General features: G+C 41.5%; 3 protein-coding genes and 1 long non-coding RNA gene across 7 annotated transcripts in view; all 4 read left to right on the top strand.

Annotated features, from left to right (window-relative positions):
* The first annotated feature begins 312 nt into the window (after positions 1 to 312).
* On the top strand, positions 313 to 6,170 carry LOC128455596 (tubulin alpha chain). Its single transcript, XM_053439278.1, has 4 exons — positions 313 to 454; positions 3,327 to 3,549; positions 4,028 to 4,176; positions 4,927 to 6,170. The coding sequence occupies exons 1-4, from the start codon at positions 452 to 454 to the stop codon at positions 5,899 to 5,901; spliced, it is 1,350 nt and encodes a 449-aa protein (XP_053295253.1). The 5' UTR covers positions 313 to 451; the 3' UTR covers positions 5,902 to 6,170.
* A 4,403-nt stretch (positions 6,171 to 10,573) lies between these two features.
* Positions 10,574 to 12,060, top strand: LOC128455601 (uncharacterized). Its single transcript, XR_008341747.1, has 5 exons — positions 10,574 to 10,861; positions 10,969 to 11,055; positions 11,228 to 11,384; positions 11,707 to 11,814; positions 11,929 to 12,060. It is a non-coding gene; the product is annotated as an uncharacterized LOC128455601 (long non-coding RNA).
* A 389-nt stretch (positions 12,061 to 12,449) lies between these two features.
* pofut2 (protein O-fucosyltransferase 2) lies at positions 12,450 to 19,028 on the top strand. Its single transcript, XM_053439279.1, has 9 exons — positions 12,450 to 12,640; positions 13,803 to 14,056; positions 14,288 to 14,432; positions 14,740 to 14,850; positions 15,645 to 15,711; positions 15,892 to 16,017; positions 16,449 to 16,629; positions 16,809 to 16,932; positions 17,459 to 19,028. Exons 1-9 carry the CDS (start codon positions 12,462 to 12,464, stop codon positions 17,610 to 17,612), a joined length of 1,341 nt encoding a protein of 446 aa, XP_053295254.1. The 5' UTR covers positions 12,450 to 12,461; the 3' UTR covers positions 17,613 to 19,028.
* Positions 19,029 to 20,458: 1,430 nt separating this feature from the next.
* The window catches only part of abca12 (ATP-binding cassette, sub-family A (ABC1), member 12), an 80,789-nt gene continuing 80,426 nt past the window's right edge, over positions 20,459 to 20,821 (top strand). For all 4 annotated transcript variants that reach the window (XM_053439276.1, XM_053439277.1, XM_053439275.1 and 1 more), the window contains exon 1: positions 20,459 to 20,751. The gene's annotated coding sequence lies outside the window, so the exon portion shown is untranslated. The remainder of the gene's footprint in view (positions 20,752 to 20,821) is intronic.

Raw genomic sequence — 20,821 nt, 5'->3', positions numbered from 1 at the left:
GGGGGGACCTAAATCTCGAGACTCATTTTGATGTATTTTTTGTTACATAAAACAATGTTCTATACTGTATCATAAGTCTAATTGGTATTATGAACAAGTTTATGGGGGGGACGTGACTGTTATGATTACTGCCCTGCTTTAAAAAAAAAACTTGACTCTCTCCTGTCTCTCCCTCTGTCCTCATTTGCTTTGGATCAACTCCCCTGCTTAGAATGAAAAAAAAACAACAACCTGTACGTGTGCCACGGCCCGCGCGCTCGCCGTGCGCGCCCCCGTCAGGTGGATGTCAGGTGGGCGTGGTGTGCAGAGTCATATAGTTTAAACTGCTCCTCACACCAGCAGGCGCTACTCAGTCTCTCCGACCTCATAGACGGCCGCAGCGAGAGGACACAGACACAACTCCAGACCCAACTCCAGAACCCGCTGCAGGACTTTATACCGACAGGCAACAATGGTGAGTGTGACTTGCAACATAAGTTTACCGCTGCAAAGTTGGATTCTTGCGCGTGAAAGTGTCCCTTGGAGCCATGTTGTTGGTGGTGGTGCGACAGAGACAGGATTTGCATGCGCAGGGGATAATGCGCCGCACCGAGGGTGTGACGCAGCAGCAGCAGCAGCAGCAGCAGCACCGGACCCCTGTGACAGAAATAGACCCCCTGCCTGTCAGTGTCTCTCAGTAGAAGCTGAGCTCGCTGTGAGTCTGTGTGAGCAGGTGCTGGTGGCTCGTCTACATTTACAACACATCAGCACAGAGAGAGAGAGAGAGAGAAACCGATGATGTGCTGTGAACTCAATGACAGTTTTTCAATTTATGCACAGGAGCAGTGCTTGATGGTGACAAATGGCAGTTTTAGAGGAGTCTATGTGGAGCCTCATCTTTAAAGGCCAGACTGGGGTTAGGTTAGGTGTGTATGGAATGTAGGTGTGTCTCTTACAATGAAAAGAGTGACTTGACAGAGCAGGAAATATGTTTCCCTCCAAAATCAAACGGATCTGATGCTTCAGATCAGTGTGGAGGGAAAACCAGAAGTGAAATGAAGGTACACCACAATGCTCCGGGCTGTCAGCAAGTGGGATTGTTATTAATAGCTAAATGGGACAAGTGAAGTTGGTCTCAAGTAACCTATGACTTATACCATGCTAAGTCTAATGTTACACGTACACACTTGTCTCTCTGAAGGTGTGAGGACACTCATTGGCATAGTGCATTCTCTAGCCCCTTACCCTAACTTTAACCATCACAACTAAATGCCTAAACCTAACTCTAACCCTAAAGCCAAGTCTTAACCCTCGAAAAAAGCAATTTAATTTGTGAGGAACAGTAAAAATGTCCTCACAATGATGGTATAGTACCAAGATTGGCCCTTTATAACTATAGATAGACATGCCCACACAGACACACACACACATACAAACACTTGTCTCTCTAAAGTTGCGAGGACACTCATCGGCATAGTGCATTCCCTAGACCCATACCCTAACCTTAACCATCACAACTAAACCTAGTTCCAGCCTTAACCCTAACCCTAAAAAAGTCAACACCCTCAAACAGCTCTTTTGAATTTGTGAGGACCAGTCAAAATGTCCTCACAAATTCAAAATGTCCTCACACCACCATCCTCCTCTGTTTGCGCAGTGTAGTGTAAACACAGCCCGTTGGCTCTCAGTACTGCCTCACTGCAGTCTTTGTGTACAGAGTAAACTACGACGGTATTCCATCAAATAGTGCTGCTGCATAAAGTCTTGTTCCTGTCTCGTTCACGCGGCGCTCCCACTTTGCGTGCAGGGGTATAATCATGATGCCAGTGCGTGTGCAGAAGTGCAAATTTATCTTCAGTGGGATGCAAAACAAACCTGTTATGAAAAACAGGGGCTTAGCTCCGGTGTGCTAGGAAATGTTAGTTACTGCATATCGTGTGCGTGTGTGGCTCTAGTCAATTCTTTACGCATCGATGGAGCCCGGAGATGACTGTGCACAAATCCTTCCCTTGAGAAGGTCTGCCAAAAAATGGGATAAACCATAGTGACCCTCGAAAAACCATCGCAAACTGCTAGATGGTCCTTAAAGCTCTTTTTTCTTAAATGACTAACTTTAAGAAGAGTTTATGAAATTCAACTACGCAAAAAGCCATTCGTCAAAAATGATTTAAAAAACAGCGACATCTCAAATCCCATGAATAATCTAATTTTTTCAGAATAATAGATGTTTCTATAACACAAAGTGAGCAAAATGGGAAGTGGATGTATAATAACCCACTAAATAAGTTTTAAGTTTTGGCTTGGACAAGAGTCCTTTAAACTATTTTCTATCCGCGCCTTGTCTTTATGACACATTCTCTCTGTGTTCCTGTTACAGAGGCTGACAGTGATGATGGGCTATTAAGGGATCTCTGTCCCCGTGTTTGCTGACCTGATAAAAGCTTTTAACTAATTAATTGCTCTCCTTTTCTCCACCATCAATAAACCTTTCCTGTCTCCTGCTCCATCTCTGACCGGATGCATCAGTTTTAATCACTGACACAACAGGAATCTCAAGTCAATGGGGTTGATCCTCGTACTCGTCCTCGATTGTCGTCATACGCAGACGCACCCTAGACAGGTTTAGGGGAGAGAAAGACATCTTTGTCTTTGAGATCAACCCTGCATTTATTCTCACTTACTCATACTCATAGTGATACAAAAAAAAGTAATATAACATACAACAGTTTTGACAGAAACATATCTTCAGCCTATCAGTTTTAACATTTAATGAATTATCTCCAACATTTCTTAACATTTTAAAAAGAAAAGAATTGTAAATCTGCCAGTGACCCGCTATTTTAGTGGCCTTCCTCAACAGTCAGCCGGAGAGGTTTCCGGTTAGCATGAGCAACCTAAAATAGCTGCTGCAATGAGCAATGAGCTCTGCTAACCCAGTCCGGTTTAGGGAGGATGACCGTCTCTGTGAATATGTTTTGCGATGAAGAGTTGGATACTTGACCTGAAGGACTAGTTTGAGGAAAGCCCAGTATATGTTTGTATTCAGGTCAACTTTACATCATAAATCCTAAACGCTCAGTTATTCTCTGACCTCAACCTCCATTTTGGTGAGACTCTGTCACATGAATTCCAGTGACAGCTGCAGAACATGTGACGATTCCCGCAAACGCGTTTGCTTCCACCTAGTGGCTGTGTTTGTGGATCACGCCTTCCCACAACAGTTGCTTTCTCTGTGTTTATATCTGATTATATCTGATAAAATCCCCCTTTAAAGCGCTAGAAAAGAACAGCAAACATTAGTTCCCAGTGTTCAGTCTTTTTTACCCTCTCCTCTTCTTCTCCCCCAGCGTGAATGCATCTCTGTGCACGTGGGCCAATGTGGCGTCCAGATGGGGAACACCTGCTGGGAGCTCTACTGTCTGGAGCACGGCATCCAGCCGGACGGCCGTATGCCGAGCGACAAGGTGGTGGGAGGTCAAGACGACTCCTTCACCACCTTCTTCAGCGAGACTGGGGGGGGGAAGTTCGTCCCCAGAGCGATCTTCGTTGACCTGGAGCCCACTGTCATCGGTCCGTAATGATTTGGAGTAAACGTTGTCTTGTCTTTAGGTATCAGGAAAGATTTCTTAGGATGATGGTATCATCTTTTGTGGCTCAATGAGGCTAATGTGTTGTATCACCATTGCAATATGTCGATTTTGAGTTAAAATGATCCGTATTATTTATCTAATTATCTATCGGAAATTGTCAGTAGCCTTCACAACATATAGGACCCTTAAACTCATCTCACTTATTTTTTTAATTAAATGTTTGAAGACTGTCTATAGTTAAGACTGAGTGTTTGGTATTTTCCTGAACTCATCGACCCTAATTGTCAATCAGGAAAGCAGTTGTGCTAATGTGTTTGGAAGACGATGCAGTTAACAGAACTATTTAGACTGAAGTAAATATAAAGTTCATTTTCCACACGTTCCCTTTTCATCCCTTTCTGCACTAATAGCACTTGAATACGTTTTTCAACTCTGGCTTTTGCCTTGAATTTTTCCAGATGAGGTGCGCACAGGAACGTACCGCCAGCTCTTCCACCCCGAGCAGCTGATCTCGGGAAAGGAAGATGCAGCCAATAACTACGCTCGTGGACACTACACCATCGGCAAGGAGATCATCGACTCTGTCATAGACAGGATCCGTAAACTGGTAAGGCACTTTATGGGTAGCTGCCATGTTTTTTCTTTTAAATTCTCATTAACATTCGATGCTGTTTTCGTTTCTTTTTCACTTTAACAAGGATTCATACATTTAACCCCTCATTTCATAGCTTCAAGGTTCAAAGGTTGCAGTTAGGGGATGATCGCTGGGTATAGACTTGAAATGAGTGCACACTGTTGTTCCATATGCATTTTATTTTGGTTAAGGCACAAAATATAGATACCCTCATAAAAAATCTTGGACGAAAACAACCCTCTAAAACCTGTTTTGTTTTCTAAAGAGCCGGCAGAGTTTTTAGAATATATATTTTTTAATTGCTTTCATTGTAAATCATTGCAATTCCCATAAAGTTCATGAACATTTAAGAAAACACTAAGGCCCTCCCTTCCCCCCTCCAGGTCAGCAGAAACATTGTCTTCCAAATATTTCAGTGACATATCTTGAAATCCTTTACAGATAACGTGCATATGTCTTAACCGGCTCTAAAGGTAGAAGCATGCAAACGTTGCACCTTGTCTTAAAGGTATATACGTAGACGCGTGTTGTGTCAGGTCCAAGCGTGTTATGACAGGTGATCTTTCAGGCTTCCTCATTGAAGCCCTGAACACCTTAACGTCATTCAAAATGTTATAATCACAAACATCATCATTGAAAGAGCTTACGCTTGTATATGACGTGTATGAAGCCGTCTCAGTCTCTTGTTATTCACGTGTTTGAAATCACCTTTTGTGTCCGTAGGCCGATCAGTGCACCGGTCTCCAAGGCTTCCTGGTCTTCCACTCATTTGGTGGAGGCACTGGCTCAGGTTTCACCTCCCTGCTGATGGAGAGACTCTCTGTTGACTTTGGCAAAAAGTCTAAGCTGGAGTTTGCCGTCTATCCAGCCCCCCAGGTTTCCACTGCAGTGGTGGAACCTTACAACTCCATCTTGACCACTCACACCACCCTGGAGCACTCCGACTGTGCCTTCATGGTCGACAACGAGGCCATCTACGACATCTGCCGCAGGAACCTCGACATCGAGCGCCCGTCCTACACCAACCTCAACCGGCTCATCAGCCAGATTGTATCTTCAATCACAGCCTCACTTCGCTTTGACGGAGCCCTGAACGTTGACCTGACGGAGTTCCAGACCAACTTGGTGCCATACCCTCGTATCCACTTCCCCCTGGCCACCTACGCCCCTGTCATCTCCGCTGAGAAAGCTCACCATGAGCAGCTGTCAGTTTCTGAGATCACCAACGCCTGCTTTGAGCCAGCCAATCAGATGGTGAAGTGTGATCCCCGTCATGGTAAATACATGGCCTGCTGTCTGCTGTATCGTGGTGATGTGGTGCCCAAAGACGTCAACTCTGCCATCGCAGCCATCAAGACCAAACGCAGCATCCAGTTTGTGGACTGGTGCCCCACAGGCTTCAAGGTTGGCATCAACTATCAGCCTCCGACTGCGGTTCCTGGTGGAGACCTGGCCAAGGTGCAGAGGGCCGTGTGCATGCTGAGCAACACCACTGCCATCGCTGAGGCCTGGGCCCGACTCGACCACAAGTTTGACCTCATGTACGCCAAGAGGGCCTTCGTCCACTGGTATGTTGGAGAGGGAATGGAAGAGGGGGAGTTCTCAGAGGCCAGAGAAGACATGGCTGCCCTGGAGAAGGATTATGAAGAGGTGGGCATCGACTCGTTTGACGATGATGAGGAAGGAGAGGAATATTAAACAGGCTCAGCTGCCATTGCCAAATACTTACATGCACAAATTGAGTTGTTATGAATGTTATGTTGGTCCAAATCTAGAAATATTTGGTTATTTACGTTTTTTCATTGTAAAACTGATTTCCGCCTAAATGTCTGAAGTGATATCTTCCTGTGCCATGAAATTATATATGTTATGTTTGAGATCTGTGCTGTTGCTCAGTTAATTTTACTCCCACATAGATTGCCTTCTGTTTGTTTTTTTATCGAACATTAAATTAATTTGAAAACTGATTCAGACTCAAATGATTTTGTTTTGAACAAACATGGAAAAACACCAACAGATGATTATTTTCTTGACTTTTTATTTAAAGAACGCACAAACTTTTGAGCGTTCTAAATATTGTGAACTTATGTCAATGGAGACTTAACATAAGCTAACATAGATCCCATAATGTAAAAATCCACTTGTTACAGCAGCAGATAGTCAAAAACAAGGAGACAAGCAAGCACAAAAGAGTTTTATAGGCAATAAAACTAAATGTTTTTTTTTTTATATATATATATATACTCCAATACTAAATAGATATTTACTTAGTTTACACTTTTGACTTCCGTCGAGAGAAGGGAGGAAGAGTTGATTTGTCTGGTGTGTTGGTTGGTAACTTCCTATTTTCATAGAACCATAGTTTTAGTTTAATCTATTGAATACAATTTAAGGAAAAACGCACAAATAAATTGATGCTATTAATCCCCAAATGTATTTCACATGTAAGACGTTTTTTTCTAGTGCAAAACCTGCTTTTATATGTTTCTGTACACATCTATATACGATTAAACTGTGGAATATAAACAACCTAGACAGAGATTACACCGTGTCTGGTCTTGAAGGGGGACATGCTTTTCTGATAAATATTTAAAATGACGGTGATTATCAATGTAGGATCTGATGATCCAAAAGTAATTTGTTATCAATGGATGACATTTAACGGCCCAAAACTTTAAATCCAAATTTGTTACGTCCTCTGGTGGCTCGAAGTAGGACATAACATAAATGCAACAGGTTTGGGGAAATAAGGGTACAGTCACACAAAAGCCAGGACCCGATATAAAGCAAAGAAAGTGTTAACCCTTTGATACACAAGCTATGCAAACCCCTTCTAAGGCACAACATGGGTCAAAAATGACCCGTATTGACCTACAGTGCTATTTCATGCACAGCTGTGCAATATTTTTGGAAATCAATTTATTTCATCATTTAATATTCAAAGTATTCATTAAATAGCTTGTTTTTGATTACCATAAATCATTATTTTAATTTTATCTTTCTCAATTTATGACCTAAAATATTTTTTGTATTTTTACATCAAGTTTACACACATGGGTCAAAAATGACCCGATGGAGTTTTAATAGTAAATATCTTTGCCATAAATTTACTTCATCATTCAGAATTCCAGGAGTTCCTCAATTAACTTGTTTTTAATCATAAATAATTCTTATTTTCATTTGTCCCTTTTTACTTTTTTAATAAAAATCATATTTGTATCACTAGGTTCAACATCGGTCAAAAACGACCCGTATTCATGTCACATGTTATTTCATGCATGGCTGTGCTTCTTTGCTATATCTTTTAAAATCTATTTATTTAATCATTTAATATTATAAAGTATTAATAAAAATATCTTATTTTAGATTACCACAAATCATTATTTTGAAATAAAATAGTTTTTGTATTACCACATCAAGTTTACACACATGGGTCAAAAATGACCCATGTATGCAAGTGTGAATTTGATAGGAACCTTTGATTTGTAAATGTTTGGAGTTAGGAACATGTTTACTGTGGACAACTTTTCACATGCCACACTTGTCAGAACTACTTGTTCTGACAAGTAGACTATGTCTATGTGCAGTTATGTTTTCACAGGATATCAAATACTTTCTTAGGTAAAACAATTGTAAAATAAGACTTAGAAGAATCAGATTTGCAAAAGCAGCCTGTTACGTTCTGACAAATAGTTCTGACAAGTAGTTCTGACAAGTGTGGCATATGAAAAGTCGTCCACAGTAAACGTTCTATGTTCCTAGCTACAAACATTTACATATCATAGGTTCCTATCAAATTCACACTCGCATAAATGGGTCCTTTTTGACCCATGTGTGTAAACTTGTTGTAGTAATACAAAAACTATTTTAGTTCAAAAATTAAGACAGAGAAAATTAAAATAATGATTTGTGGTAATCAAAATCAAGATATTTTAATTAATACTTTGTAATATTAAATGATTAAATAAATAGATTTTAAAAGATATAGCAAAGAAGCACAGCCATGCATGAAATAACATGTGAAATGAATACGGGTCATTTTTTACCCATGTTGTGCCTTAGAAGGGTAATGATACAAAAATGATTTTTATTAAAAAAGTTAAAAAGGACAAATGAAAATAAGAATTTGTAATGATCCAAAACAAGTTTATTGAGGAATTCCTGGAAGTATGAATGATGAAATAATTTCATTGCAAAGATATTTACAATTAAAACTCCGTCGGGTCACTTTTGACCCATGTTGTGTATCAAAGTGTTAAAACACTTTGCTCAATAAGTTCAGAGGGAGAGTGATATGTCTATGTTCAGGACCTCCCTGACTACCTGCATACGGGAATATCAACGATTTTTCCTGAATATATTTGGAGATTTTCAAAGTAAAATCCAACATTTTCACTGTTTAGAATTTTTCAAAGTAAAGTCCAATAAGTTCAGAGAGAGAATGATGTGCCTGTGTTCAGGACCTCCTTGACTACCAACATACGGGAATATCAGCGATTTTTACAGAATATATTTGGAGATTTCTCAAAGCAAAATCCAACATTTTCACTGTTTAGAATTTTTCAAAGTAAAGTCCAATATTTTCACTGTGGAATAGATCATTTCAGGATATTTCAAAGTACTATAAAAACATTTTGCTCAACAAGTTCAGAAAGAGACTGATACAAAAACTGTGATACCACACAGTTATGAGGTTGAATCCCTTAAACATGCTGATATGTATTCCCTGTCTGTATAAATACAGATGCATCTTATGAATCACGTGATTATATTCAAACGAATGTAATATAGAGTTGCATGGCTGACTTCCAAAGTTCCAAATCAGGTGACGACACACTCCTTTGATCTTGATACGAAAAATGCATTTTTAGAAAGCAAATGCGATTTTCGCTCATTGCCTTGGCAGTTCATCGCAGAGAGAGACCACTGAGAGGAACTCGGCATTCTAACTTCAATTTGCTAGTATTTTTACTATTACCTGCAAGGATGAAGGAGCTGAAACCAGCGGACTACCAGGTTAGAGAGAAGATGGAGGCCGTGACCTACAGCAGTTTGGACCTTGACTTGTTAATGGACATTTTGGGGACAGACTTTACCAACTCTCCTCCTCCCGATGAGAATCCTGTTGAGGACGGGTTTGACCCCCAGCAGCCTCCGACAGAGGGCGACATGCACCACGGAGCATCGTTCGGCCTCCAGCAGCCAGTCCTGCCTGCGCCTGGATTTCAAGATGCCCCGATCGACTTTCCTCTTCTTCCTCCTAATTATGCCCCGGCTGAGGAAGGGTTCCATCCCCAGCAGCCTCCGACAGGGGGCGACATGCCCCACGGAGCAGCGCCGTTCGGCCTTCAGCAGCAGGTCCTGCCTGCACCTGGATTTAATGTTGCACCGATCGACTTTCCTCTTCGTCGTCCCTATTATGCCGCGGCTGCGGGAGGGTACCATCCCCAGCAGCCTCACACACAGGGCGCCATGCCTTACGGAGCAGCGCCGTTCGGCCTGCAGCAGCAGTTCCTGCCTGCACCCGGACCGGCTCCCCCCATGTTCCAGCCACCAACTGCCCTGCAGCCGAGCTACATGCAGCCGGCAGCTCCTTGCCACCGCAGACAGGTAAGCTCTTCACTGGTTACAGATCGGTTCATAACAACTTTGTCAACACCGACGGGGAAAGATGTTTCGTATTCACTTATTCATGATCAGTCCATGGATACTAAACCCGATCCCGTTTCACCGCTAAACTGTTCCCCTGGGATTGGTGCGTTCACCGGCCAGCTAGTAGAGAGACCCACACATGTGGTGTTTTCTTCAATAATAAGGATTTAAACATTAAGAAACTAATTGTTATATCTTAGTTTGATATTGTTTCAATGTATTATGGTAATTTTTATTTAAAAACAAACTTAAAATAAAGTCACTAGCATGCTAGCGTTAGCGCGCTGGAGTTAGCATGCTAGCAATCTTTATTTTGCATTGATAATCCCGTATTTTCACTCAATCCCCCCCCCCCCCCCCCCACACACACACACACCTTGACGACCGAGCTGCTCAAACAACAACAATGCATCCTGACAGGGTTGCCTAGCAACCTGAAGCTGTGCGCTTTTTATTGGAATTTAAATTTGAAATAATTCGGAGCATCCAAGCTTTTCAAGTTCAAACGTCATAGATTCACCTGCAGTGGCATATATGTTATTAGGATAATTTATTTTTGTCACTTTAGTAACTGAAAGCTATTGAATCGGTTGATTTAAGATTTCAACAATGTTACCAACATCGACAACTGCTGATGACGTCACGGCTTCTGGAAGGGCTGTCCCAATTCGTCGCGGAAGTCTTCAACCATTACCAGGGTTGGGGGGGAAATGGAATTGGGCCTAACAGCAGTGATCCTGACCGAGTTCTGGGATATATCACAGAGCGTCTGACACATTATCAATCTTTGTGCTGTCATTGTTGGGATGAGAGTATTAGCATCAGGACAGGGATTATTTAATCTGGGTTAGGTATAAATACAGTTAGTATATACAATCTGTGTTTTTAGACCACGGCAGCTCATTCAAGCAGTAAACAAAACTTTGTGTTTGTGTCTCCAGGTCAAAAATTTGCCAGCGAACCTCCCTAGTGGCTGGGAGAAGAACCTGACTCCTGTTGGATTCATGTATGTATCTCCCACATAAATGTAAACAAACACACAACTGTGAGCCTCTGTTATTCAAACCCACTTCTTCTGTCATCTAATGTGTCTGCCTGATTGTGTCTATACAGAAATGGACAGACCGTTTATAGTCTTCCGAACTACACAGCTCCACCTGTCGCTTTTGATGTCCCTGTAGTTAAGGCCCACGCTCCACGGTGAGTTAGCCTGACTGCTTCATCCTCTGTGGCCGAACACAAAATAGCTAGACTCAAAATTAAATCACCATATATTTGCTACCTTAATCCTCTTTTTTGGGGGTTTGTTTCCTGCCTCTCAGTTTTACACAGTGGAAATTCATGCTCTCCCTGTTTTACTGTTTTCCCATAGAAAGCGAAAGTTCTGCACAGAACTAGACGTGAGCAAGCCTTATGTCAAGAAGCCTCCAAACGCTTTTATGATATATCGCACGGAACAAAGGCCAACAGTTGCGGCAGAGCTGCAAAGCAGGGATTGTGCGAGTATCAACAAAGTCATCGGACAGATGGTAAGTGTCTTTGCTCTGTATTTGTAAACTCTTGGTGTCACACAAACCTCACCATAGTTTGATAAAAGATTTAAAAGCTTTCTGCCATTGAGCACTGTCGAAGACAACACGTCTTAAATGCTGAATTGTTCATCTAACTATAATTCTGGTCATCTTATCAGTTTTGTATATACGGTCACATGACTGGTGGGAAATCAAAATTTGAAAAGAGCATTTCCATCATTTTATGTCACAAACAAACTGTGGGTGGTTCCATTGCAGAGCCTTCACCTGTTCATGTAGATCTGTGTGTACTTATGCTTGTGTTGTCGTGCGTCCACAGTGGAGGTCACTGCCCAAAGAGGAGCAGGCGATATACTATGGATATGCAGACAGGGAGAGGGAGCTCCACGCTCAGATCTTCCCCGAATGGTCAGCCTGTGACAATTACGTATGTACTGTGTACTATACTCACATACATGTTGATATGATTTTCCACTCATGATGCAACACGGTCATTGCAGGTGATATCACCCGTGTCTGACATGTTTGTCTTTGTGTACAGGGCAAAAAGAGGAAGAGGATAAGGAGGAAGGATCCTATGATGGAATATTCTGCCATTTGAATTCTCCAGGGAGTGAGAATCATCTGAAGACATTCAGAAGTGTTACTTTTATACCTTCTGTCTACTGAGTAGACCTTTTTTAATAAATACTAATAATGAAAGGATGTCCTGCGTTGTTATTCTGATCAATTTCAGGTTATTCATTATGTAAAAAATCAACTTGTTTTCAAATTTCTCACTTGACTTTGACGTAGCAGAAAACAAATCAATGCAAGAAAGAAAATATCTACAGTATTTGTTTACGACATTCATAATTTAATATAATTCTGAAAATGTATGCATAACCTTCTAGTTTATATTTGGTGATCAAATATATGACATTGTCCCCATCAACTAGCAGAAGGAGTAAGGGTCACTCATTACTCATGAATCATTTTTTTTTACCTTTGAATGAGAATCCTCTTCATTTTGGGTTGCCAGGCAACCGTACAGACGCTTTTCACCCTCCCGGAAGTGCGTGGCTCTGAGGAAACATGGCGCACAGAGCAGTGCTACATGCATCAGTGATATGCGTCGTCTCAACCTGTTCTTTCCGCGCAGTGTGTTTGTTTGTGTTCGTAGCTTTTGCTGCTTTTGAGACGGTAAATACTGACAATGTGTTCAGTGCGGGCCACTCGGCTCCCGTAGCCGTCGCTGCCGCCAGGGATCTACGGTGAGTCTGCACACCTCCTGGTTACGGTTAGCTAGCCGTGCTAACGTCAAATTAGTGACAGTTGTTAGGTTTTAGTCAAACGTATTCTTTGTTAGTATCGTAGCTACAGCTTCCGGTTACAAATCTGTCATTTTAAGAGCTGCATCTCTGTTTCATGACCAAACTCGCCCGCTTGTACCGGACTCCATCCCCAAAATGAGCGATTAAATGAATTTATGCGTATAAACTGCAATTTCGTCCAGTAGATCTTTACCCAAACATGACCTTTAAAACACTTCCGAGTTCAAATGAGGTTCGGCATATATGATTGGTATGATGATAGAAGGGTAGTCTCTTATTACCTAATGCCTCCCATATTACTGTGTGGGTGTAGCCTTGATGTTATTACTGCCTGACAGCTGCGACAATTTACACGACAAATTCTGTCATCACAGTTGCCTGTTTTCTAAGGATTCGTTGGAAATGAGTGGGCTAGTCATGAAGAAGAAATTGTGTTTGTCTTGTGGCCCTGAAGTGCAAATAACAATGACAAATGGGGAAACACAACAAATCAAACAAACATAATGGGAAATAACACAATCCAATAAAAAACCTAATCGCAAATAAGAAACTATAAACTAAAAAGCAGCGGCAAATAATTGTGTTTTCTGATTTTTACGTGTGTTTTCTTATTTGCAGATGTGTTGTATCATTTGTGTTCGGGTTGTTTGATTTCTTGTTTGCCTTCAGGGCCACCGTATATTTGATTTGTTTATATGTAAAATTATTAGATAGTTATTAGATTTTTAGGTTTCTTGACATAATTGTGATGAGTTCGTAGTTTTGGTAGTTACAGTAATACAGATGTATCGTAAAGATTATCCTTCATTCTTAGAGATAGATAGATGATAGGTGGATACTTTATTAATCCCATGGGAAACTTAGGTCATCCAGTAGCTTATACACTTATACACTTAACCGACATAAAACACATATACATAGGTAGAACATAGCAGATACAGGTACATGAATGGGTCTGACCCTATGGTACAGAATGCAATGATGTGATTGTGTCAGTGTTTAGTAAGAAAGTGTTCTTGTATTCATTCACCAAAGACCTTGTTGCTGTTTCCTTGTGCATCAAGATCTCCTTTTAAACTCCAAGATCTCATGTCCCCTTCAGGTACTTGTTGTATGACGTGAACCCCCCCGAGGGTTTCAACCTGCGCAGAGATGTGTACATCCGCATGGCCTCCCTGGTGAAGACGTTGAGAAAGGAGGGGGATGACTGGGTATTGGTGCTCCCTCCGTGGGGTCGCCTCTACCACTGGCAGAGCCCTAACCTCCACCAGATCCGCATCCTCTGGTCAGAGTTCTTCAGCCTCACCAGCCTGCAGGCCAACGTGCCTGTTATCGAGTATGAGGAATTCATCGCTGGTGAGCTTTTTATTTTTGTGCCCCAGGCCGGGGTTGCATTTCCTAACAGATTTGTGCGACATGAGAACATTTTAAACCTCATTATCTTAATAAGCTGAACACCTGTTGTTCTTTTTATTCCACGAAAACAGTGGTTCCATTTCACAATGCACAGAAACCACTGTCTGTTAGCTTTGTTATATTCAAACTCTCAGTCAGTGTGTTTTGTTATTGGTCTCTTTCCCACCCTAGAGAACGGAGGCCCATTCGTAGACCAGGTTCTTGTGCTGCAAAACTACGCTGAGGGATGGACTGATGGAAAATGGGAGGAAAAAGTTGATGAGCGGCCGTGCATTGATAAGTTGATGTACTCCAAAGACAAACAGGGCTACTACAGGTAAATCAATACAATACAATTAAATACAATTGTGGTATATAAAGTTAAATCAAGATTTTTGAGATCACAGGGAAACATGTTTTACTGTAGTTCAGATTTTGCATCCTGGAGCTCATCTCTTTTTTTCTGCCTCGAAATTCTCACAAAAAACTTTTTTAATTAAATTGGCCTTCTTCCGACAGTGATGGATCATATTCGCAGAAACTCTGTATTAATGATATCTACCTCTACCTTCCTGCCTGCACATCTCTCTCCTCTCTATTTATCATCAGCTGTCTCATTTGTCTTGTCTGTGTTTGTTTCTCAGGGGCTGGTTTTGGGGCTACGAGGAAACGCGAGCTCGGAAAGTGACGTGTATGTCGGCCCAAGGTCATGCCTCCATTATGGCTCCAGTTCTGCAGAAAAACATCACAGTGACGTGAGTCCACAGAGCGACACCGTGATATGAAATGCTCTGACTGTGCTCATACAGTGTCTTGATAGTCTGCCACAGGCACATTCTACCATCCATCACTGAAACCCTTCTCTTTCAACTGGTCCCCACTCATATGGAGATATACTCTGCTCATAATTAAAACTGTTTGTCTGCACTCAGATAAACTGCAGCTGCTTCTAATTTGCTTGTAAAACCTCTGCTGTCAGATTTCTGCTCTTGTAAATGACCTCATCAAAGTTCCCCGACCAATAGACTGCAAGGTGTAGAGGTTAGAAATGGTCACTGCTTCATTGTGGGCATGTTTACCTTACTTCTCATAGTCGCCCTCACTGGTGGTTACTGTTTAATCAGGTTTTAGCGGAATAACTCATCAGCATTAATGATGCAATTGAATGCTGCCACTTCCTTCAGGTTAATTGGTTAAGTCATATTTATGACATGTGAACAAACCCAGGATTATATGCTTGTACTCAACTGGTTAATTGAGCTGGGGATTATACAAGCAGTGTATAACAAAAACAAAATTAACAATGGTGTGTTTCAGAGTTTTGAATTTGGGAATTTTAACCCCAATAATTTAGTGATTTCATGTTCATATGTGTCTAAAATAATCAGTCTCTAGTTAAAGCAACCTGAGCAATGAGCAAAAAATCCTGAAACAGTTTATGAGAATCTGCTTTTATTGTTATGTAGGTGAGTTATTACTGTGTATGTTCTTTTTCAGAACTTTGTGATATTTACAGGAAGAAACAGTTGTGTGTTGGTTCTTTTTGCAGATCGGTAATGCTCGACCGGGCTGAGACGCTCCTTCATGATCACTATGCTGGGAAAGATTACTGGGATGTAAGTATTTGGCTCATACGGACATATTATTATACAAATATATTGGTAACATTGCTGTGCTCTCACATAAAATGTCATATAACGCGGAACTAGACTTTGACACTTTCAACCTGAGGGTTTTTAAGGCACACCATCTTGTCTGTAGGCTGATGTGGGAATCTCTGTGTGTCCATAACTTAGACCCGCCGCAGCATGGTGTTTGCCAAGCACCTCCGACTCATAGGAGACGACTTCAGAGCAAAGCACCTGAACTCTACGGATGAGAGAGATCTCAGCGTTTATAGCGAGGACTGGACTCGCATGAAGGTGAGTGAGTTTGTCTGACGATGATGTGATAATGTCATAATATCTCTCTCTCTCTCTCTGTCTGTCTATTGCATCATAATGATCGATGCTTTTCTTAAATGAGTCAAATCTTTCTTCATAGCTCATTGCTCAGCCTTCCTACCTACTCTCTTTCTTTCTCTCTCTCTCTCTGTCTCTCTCCCTCGTGCTGACACCCACACACACGCACTCACACACACACACACGCACACATAGAGCAGCAGTAAATAACTGATCGAAAAAACTTGTATAGGAACGATTCTGTCCCAAGCTTTTTGATCCATAAAAACAGTTTATTACTGTATCTGTGATCACTCTTAGTGATTTCAAATAAAAATTACAGCATTTAATCAACATTTTTTATGTTTAAGCATTAATTCAACACTGTCTTGACCCTTTTCCATTATCTTCAGGTCAAGCTGGGTTCAGCGAAAGGGGGTCCATATCTGGGGGTGCACCTGCGCAGGAAGGACTTTATCTGGGGTCACAGGGAGGATGTGCCCAGCCTTAAGGGGGCTGTCCAAAAAATGCGCAGCTTAATGAAGAAGCACAAACTCGACAAAGTGTTTGTTGCAACGGACGCAGATGAAGAAGGTAATGACGCTAAAGCACAAATCTCTTTTTGCTTAAAAAAAAACTAAAACCATTCAGGTTTAAAACCATTTCAAATGTAACGGACAGAATAGAGAATAATAATGATATTAATAAGTAGCAGTTGCGTATCCATGAACTCTTTAAATGATTTTCTAAGCCTGTGTTATGTAACTTTACAGAATTGAAGGAGTTGAAAAAGTTGTTGCCAGATATGGTGCGGTTCGAGGCGTCCACAGAGGACCTGGAGCTCTTCAAAGATGGAGGAGTGGCCATCATCGACCAGTGGATATGTGCTCATGCAAGGTACACAATGTACAATGTGTTTTCATTCATTAAACTGCTGCTTTTTCTCTCCTAATAATTCTGATCTGTTTTGTGTGGATATGAGTTTTTATGAAAAACAAAAATGTCTGACTCGTTTTACATCCAGCACAATCCTCATTGAAATTATAAGGTTTCGGGCTTTTTGGTAAACAGCAGTTCAAATGAATTGGTCCAGTTCTTTATTTTATGAGCAAATACAAAAGACACTCCCAGAGGCACAGAGCTGATAGCATCAAGAAAGACTCGTTGCTTTATCAGTTTGGAATGTTGCGTGTGGGCCGGTTACAAAACATTTTGTCCAACAAACACACACTGGTTGGATGGTGTCGAATAAGTAAGTAGCCTTGTCAGTAATGCCAATGGAAAATATGTCAACTAGAAAAACTAGTTTGGATGGCTGTTCAAACTATTCACACTGGGTCAAATGTTCATGTAGCTTTCCCTGGTGCACCTCTCTCGGTGTGTGTTTTTGAATACCTATTCATCGATGTACTTCTGTTTACAGAGTCTTCATCGGAACGTCTGTGTCCACCTTCTCTTTCCGGATCCATGAAGAGAGGGAGATCCTGGGTTTTGACCCCAAAACCACATACAATCGTTTCTGTGGGGACAGTGAGAAAGAATGCGAACAGCCCACACACTGGAAAATTGTCTTTTAATGTGACCTCTGACTTTCCTGACACACACAAGTGCCAAAAAGCAGTGTTAAAAGGTTCCATGTATTTCTATGGATTATAGTAGAAGGGTATTTTTTACTGTATTATGGTGATTTGTTTTTAAATGGTTTCAGAGCTGTGCAATCAGGTCTGTTGCGACCACCGTGACTGAAGCTCAAAAAGCAGGGACCAGGCTGCCAAATCCACCATTAAATCTGCATATGTGTTTTTGTGTTGTATGTAGTTCCCTCCATCCCACTCTGGTGTTTGACTTCATCTGTAGTATTTATTACAAACACCAGCACGAAGGGGAAGCCAGGCACACAGCAATCTCCTGCCTTTGCACAAACTCCAAACAGCAAACAGCACAAGTCGTGGTTGAAAACTCCACTTGGTACCTTTACAATAGAAGACAACACCCAATGATTCTTTGCTCAGGATCTGTTGAAATGAGGTTCATTTACCATCAGGTGTCACTGTATTTCAGCCTCAAGTCTTTGCACACCAAGTCCATATTTTCATTCAAAAATGTTGCACGTTAAGAAATACACACGACTGCACGTTTCAAAGTTTTAAGAACAGGTTTTGGAGGTCAAAGGCGTTTCAGAGAGTTGTTAAAGCTGTACGGGTTCAGTCGGATCAGAGAAATGTGTTTTCTTCTTTTCAATGTTTGGTGGCAGTGTGTGTATCAAACCGGACCACTGACATCCTGAAGGAGACTTGGAGGCAATCGTGATCATTTCTTTGATCAGAAGGGGAAATTCTCCCCGGTCCTGGCGGCTCTCAGGATTGAATGGACCCAAAAGAGCAATCACAAAATCATCCTCACTGCTCGACTCCATTTGATCTACTACGGTGAACTTCTGGAACAAATACAATAATTAAACACTTTTAATTGGATGATATTGGAAGTATGGACTCTGTGTGCAAAGACTTTTTAGTTTTGGACAACTCCCCCCCCCCCCCCCCCCCCCTTTGTTACTTGTTGTTATGCCGCACCAGTATTAACATTTGTTACTTGGGATTTCCATCACGGCATTACCGATGTTGAAAAAGTTTCAAATGTGACTTTTAATGTGTATTTTGAATCGTTGTGATGCTCACTGGTCTCCACAGACTGCACTATGTATATTTAGCTTATTATTATAGTGTTGCTGATACAGCCAGGGAAAGACTTTGAGATGACAATTAGGAGTTTCCTCTGAACAATAGCCAGCCATTGAGCTGTGATCTTAAAACGCACCCTTTTCTTTCCATTTTCTTTTTCCATTCTGAGCTGTTTTGTCATACGACTCGGGCAGAGTTCAAACGTTGCGTAAAAACAAGTCGAGTGAGGTTTGGTTTGTGCTGTGTGTATTTGTATTGGTGTGCTTGAAATTATGAAACTTGAAAGTTGTGATAAAATGATATATGATGGGTTGTCTGAGTATATCTTGGTCAAGCATTATTACATTTACACTTCTAAATTTAAGTACACAGGAATGAATGTCAGAGCCGTGTTCGCCACCTGATTAGTCCTCAGGATGAAACGCTTTGACCTTACGTAATGACTCAAGTCCAGGAAATGTGTCCTGTGTCCCACTCAGTGGCACGAACACACATTTGTTTCAGATATTATTATTATCATCCAAATGGAAAACCCGTTTGACTGCTTTGCTGACTGAATTCTGTGTTCTGTTAAACAGACGATTGTGTCAGGTTTCACCTTTGCCTTTGAACCACCTGTTCTCACAGTGGTTTTCCCGATTTGTCTACATGTAAAACTCTGCCTGCCTGGGTGAACACTTCTGTCCTAAAAGGCCTTTACAGGCTTAAGATCCTGTGAGTGAAAGATAAAGCTCGACATCGAAAGCGCTGTCATGTCAATAAGCGTATTTGTTTACACACAAACTCTCACAATCTGTGTTTGTGTAAGAGTGAGGGGAAATCTGACGCCACATCAAGCTTTAACAACAGCCGATCTCGAATCTAGACCTGTTGTCTACTTCCAATTATCCACTTGTTTGTTTCGATTTCGTTTTTTTCCCGTCAGTGCAATTTTTTATTTCATAGGTCTTTGCTTTCCCGACACACTGCAGTCGCAAGATGTGCATCTGGAGAGTTCAAGGCATTGTTTTTACTTCTCCCTCTGGAAGCACCACATGATATCAGTGCGGCTCTCCCCTGTGGAGGCCTGCACCTCACCGACAACACCTCGTGGACTTGTGTAATTGATCGTGTTGCTGGATGTCAACTCGTCCCCTCTAAATCCACGTTATCGTAGAACAGTGATGAAGATGTTTTGTGACCTTAAAGCCTGACTCCTACGCTACGGTGGCCCTGAAGTTCAAATCACAACGACCTATTACAGACGACAAAGACAAATCACAGCATACAAATGACAAAAAACAACAAATTACAGAAAACAATGGCATGCTCGCCCCTGATTGGATGCTTTCCAGATGTTTTGTAGTTTGCTGTTATGTTTTTTATTTGTATTTGTGTTTTCTTATTTGCCAATCTTTTTTCCTTATTTGCCTGTGTCTTTTAATCTGCTTTGTGTATTTCTTGCCATTGTGTGCTCATATTCCACATTTTTTTTGTGTTTATTTGCTAGTTTTATTATTGCCAAATATAATTTGTTGTTTCTTATTTCACATTGTTTTTTTGTGTTCTGCCCTTTTGCCTTTGTGATTTGTTGTTTTTGCTTTTCCTAATTTGCCGTTGTGATTTACTTTTGTAATTATCAAGCCCAGTTTGGTTATTATAAAACATGATGTTGGTGAAATACGTATGAATGATTCGGCACTTTCGTCCTCCAGCGACACCCAGCCCCTCCAGTTGCAGTCAGCACACGCCCTCCTCCACAGATGCGCACACACACACGCACACGCACGCCCAGGCAGGTTGAGCTGCAGCAGGTTCAGGAGTCAGACAGGTGCAGGTTGTTTTCACGTTCAGCCGCAGCGTCACTGGGGAGAGATTTCAAACTTGTCTTTTTTCCACTTGGACGGTGATTTTTTATTCCTTGACTTTCTCCAACAACCCACCGATGGAAAGTGCGTCCTGCTAGATCCACCAAGCGACATGTCCTGCACGCGAATACTGGGATCTATCGTCAGATAACAAAGCGTCCGCTCAGAAACAGAGGAGAAGCAGCCAGGTGAGTCCTGTGCTCTGTTACGGAATCATTAGGTTGTTATTAAGAGTCATTACTGTGTCTCTCAGAAACT

Source organism: Pleuronectes platessa, chromosome 14 (genome assembly GCF_947347685.1).
Source record: "Pleuronectes platessa chromosome 14, fPlePla1.1, whole genome shotgun sequence".
NCBI lineage: Eukaryota > Metazoa > Chordata > Actinopteri > Pleuronectiformes > Pleuronectidae > Pleuronectes > Pleuronectes platessa.
The sequence above is the reverse complement of the archived record's forward strand: the minus strand, read 5'-3'. Positions and strand labels throughout refer to the sequence as shown.

Bases quoted from the DNA above. Each gene is read 5' to 3' on its own strand.
- LOC128455596 (XM_053439278.1), top strand. The intron at 3,550-4,027 runs GTCCGTAATGAT...GAATTTTTCCAG, and splicing joins CCTGGAGCCCACTGTCATCG to ATGAGGTGCGCACAGGAACG. The intron at 4,177-4,926 runs GTAAGGCACTTT...TTGTGTCCGTAG, and splicing joins TAGACAGGATCCGTAAACTG to GCCGATCAGTGCACCGGTCT.
- pofut2 (XM_053439279.1), top strand. From the start codon at position 12,462: ATGGCGCACAGAGCAGTGCTACATGCATCAGTGATATGCGTCGTCTCA. The intron at 15,712-15,891 runs GTAAGTATTTGG...TCCATAACTTAG, and splicing joins CTGGGAAAGATTACTGGGAT to ACCCGCCGCAGCATGGTGTT. The intron at 16,933-17,458 runs GTACACAATGTA...TTCTGTTTACAG, and splicing joins TGGATATGTGCTCATGCAAG to AGTCTTCATCGGAACGTCTG.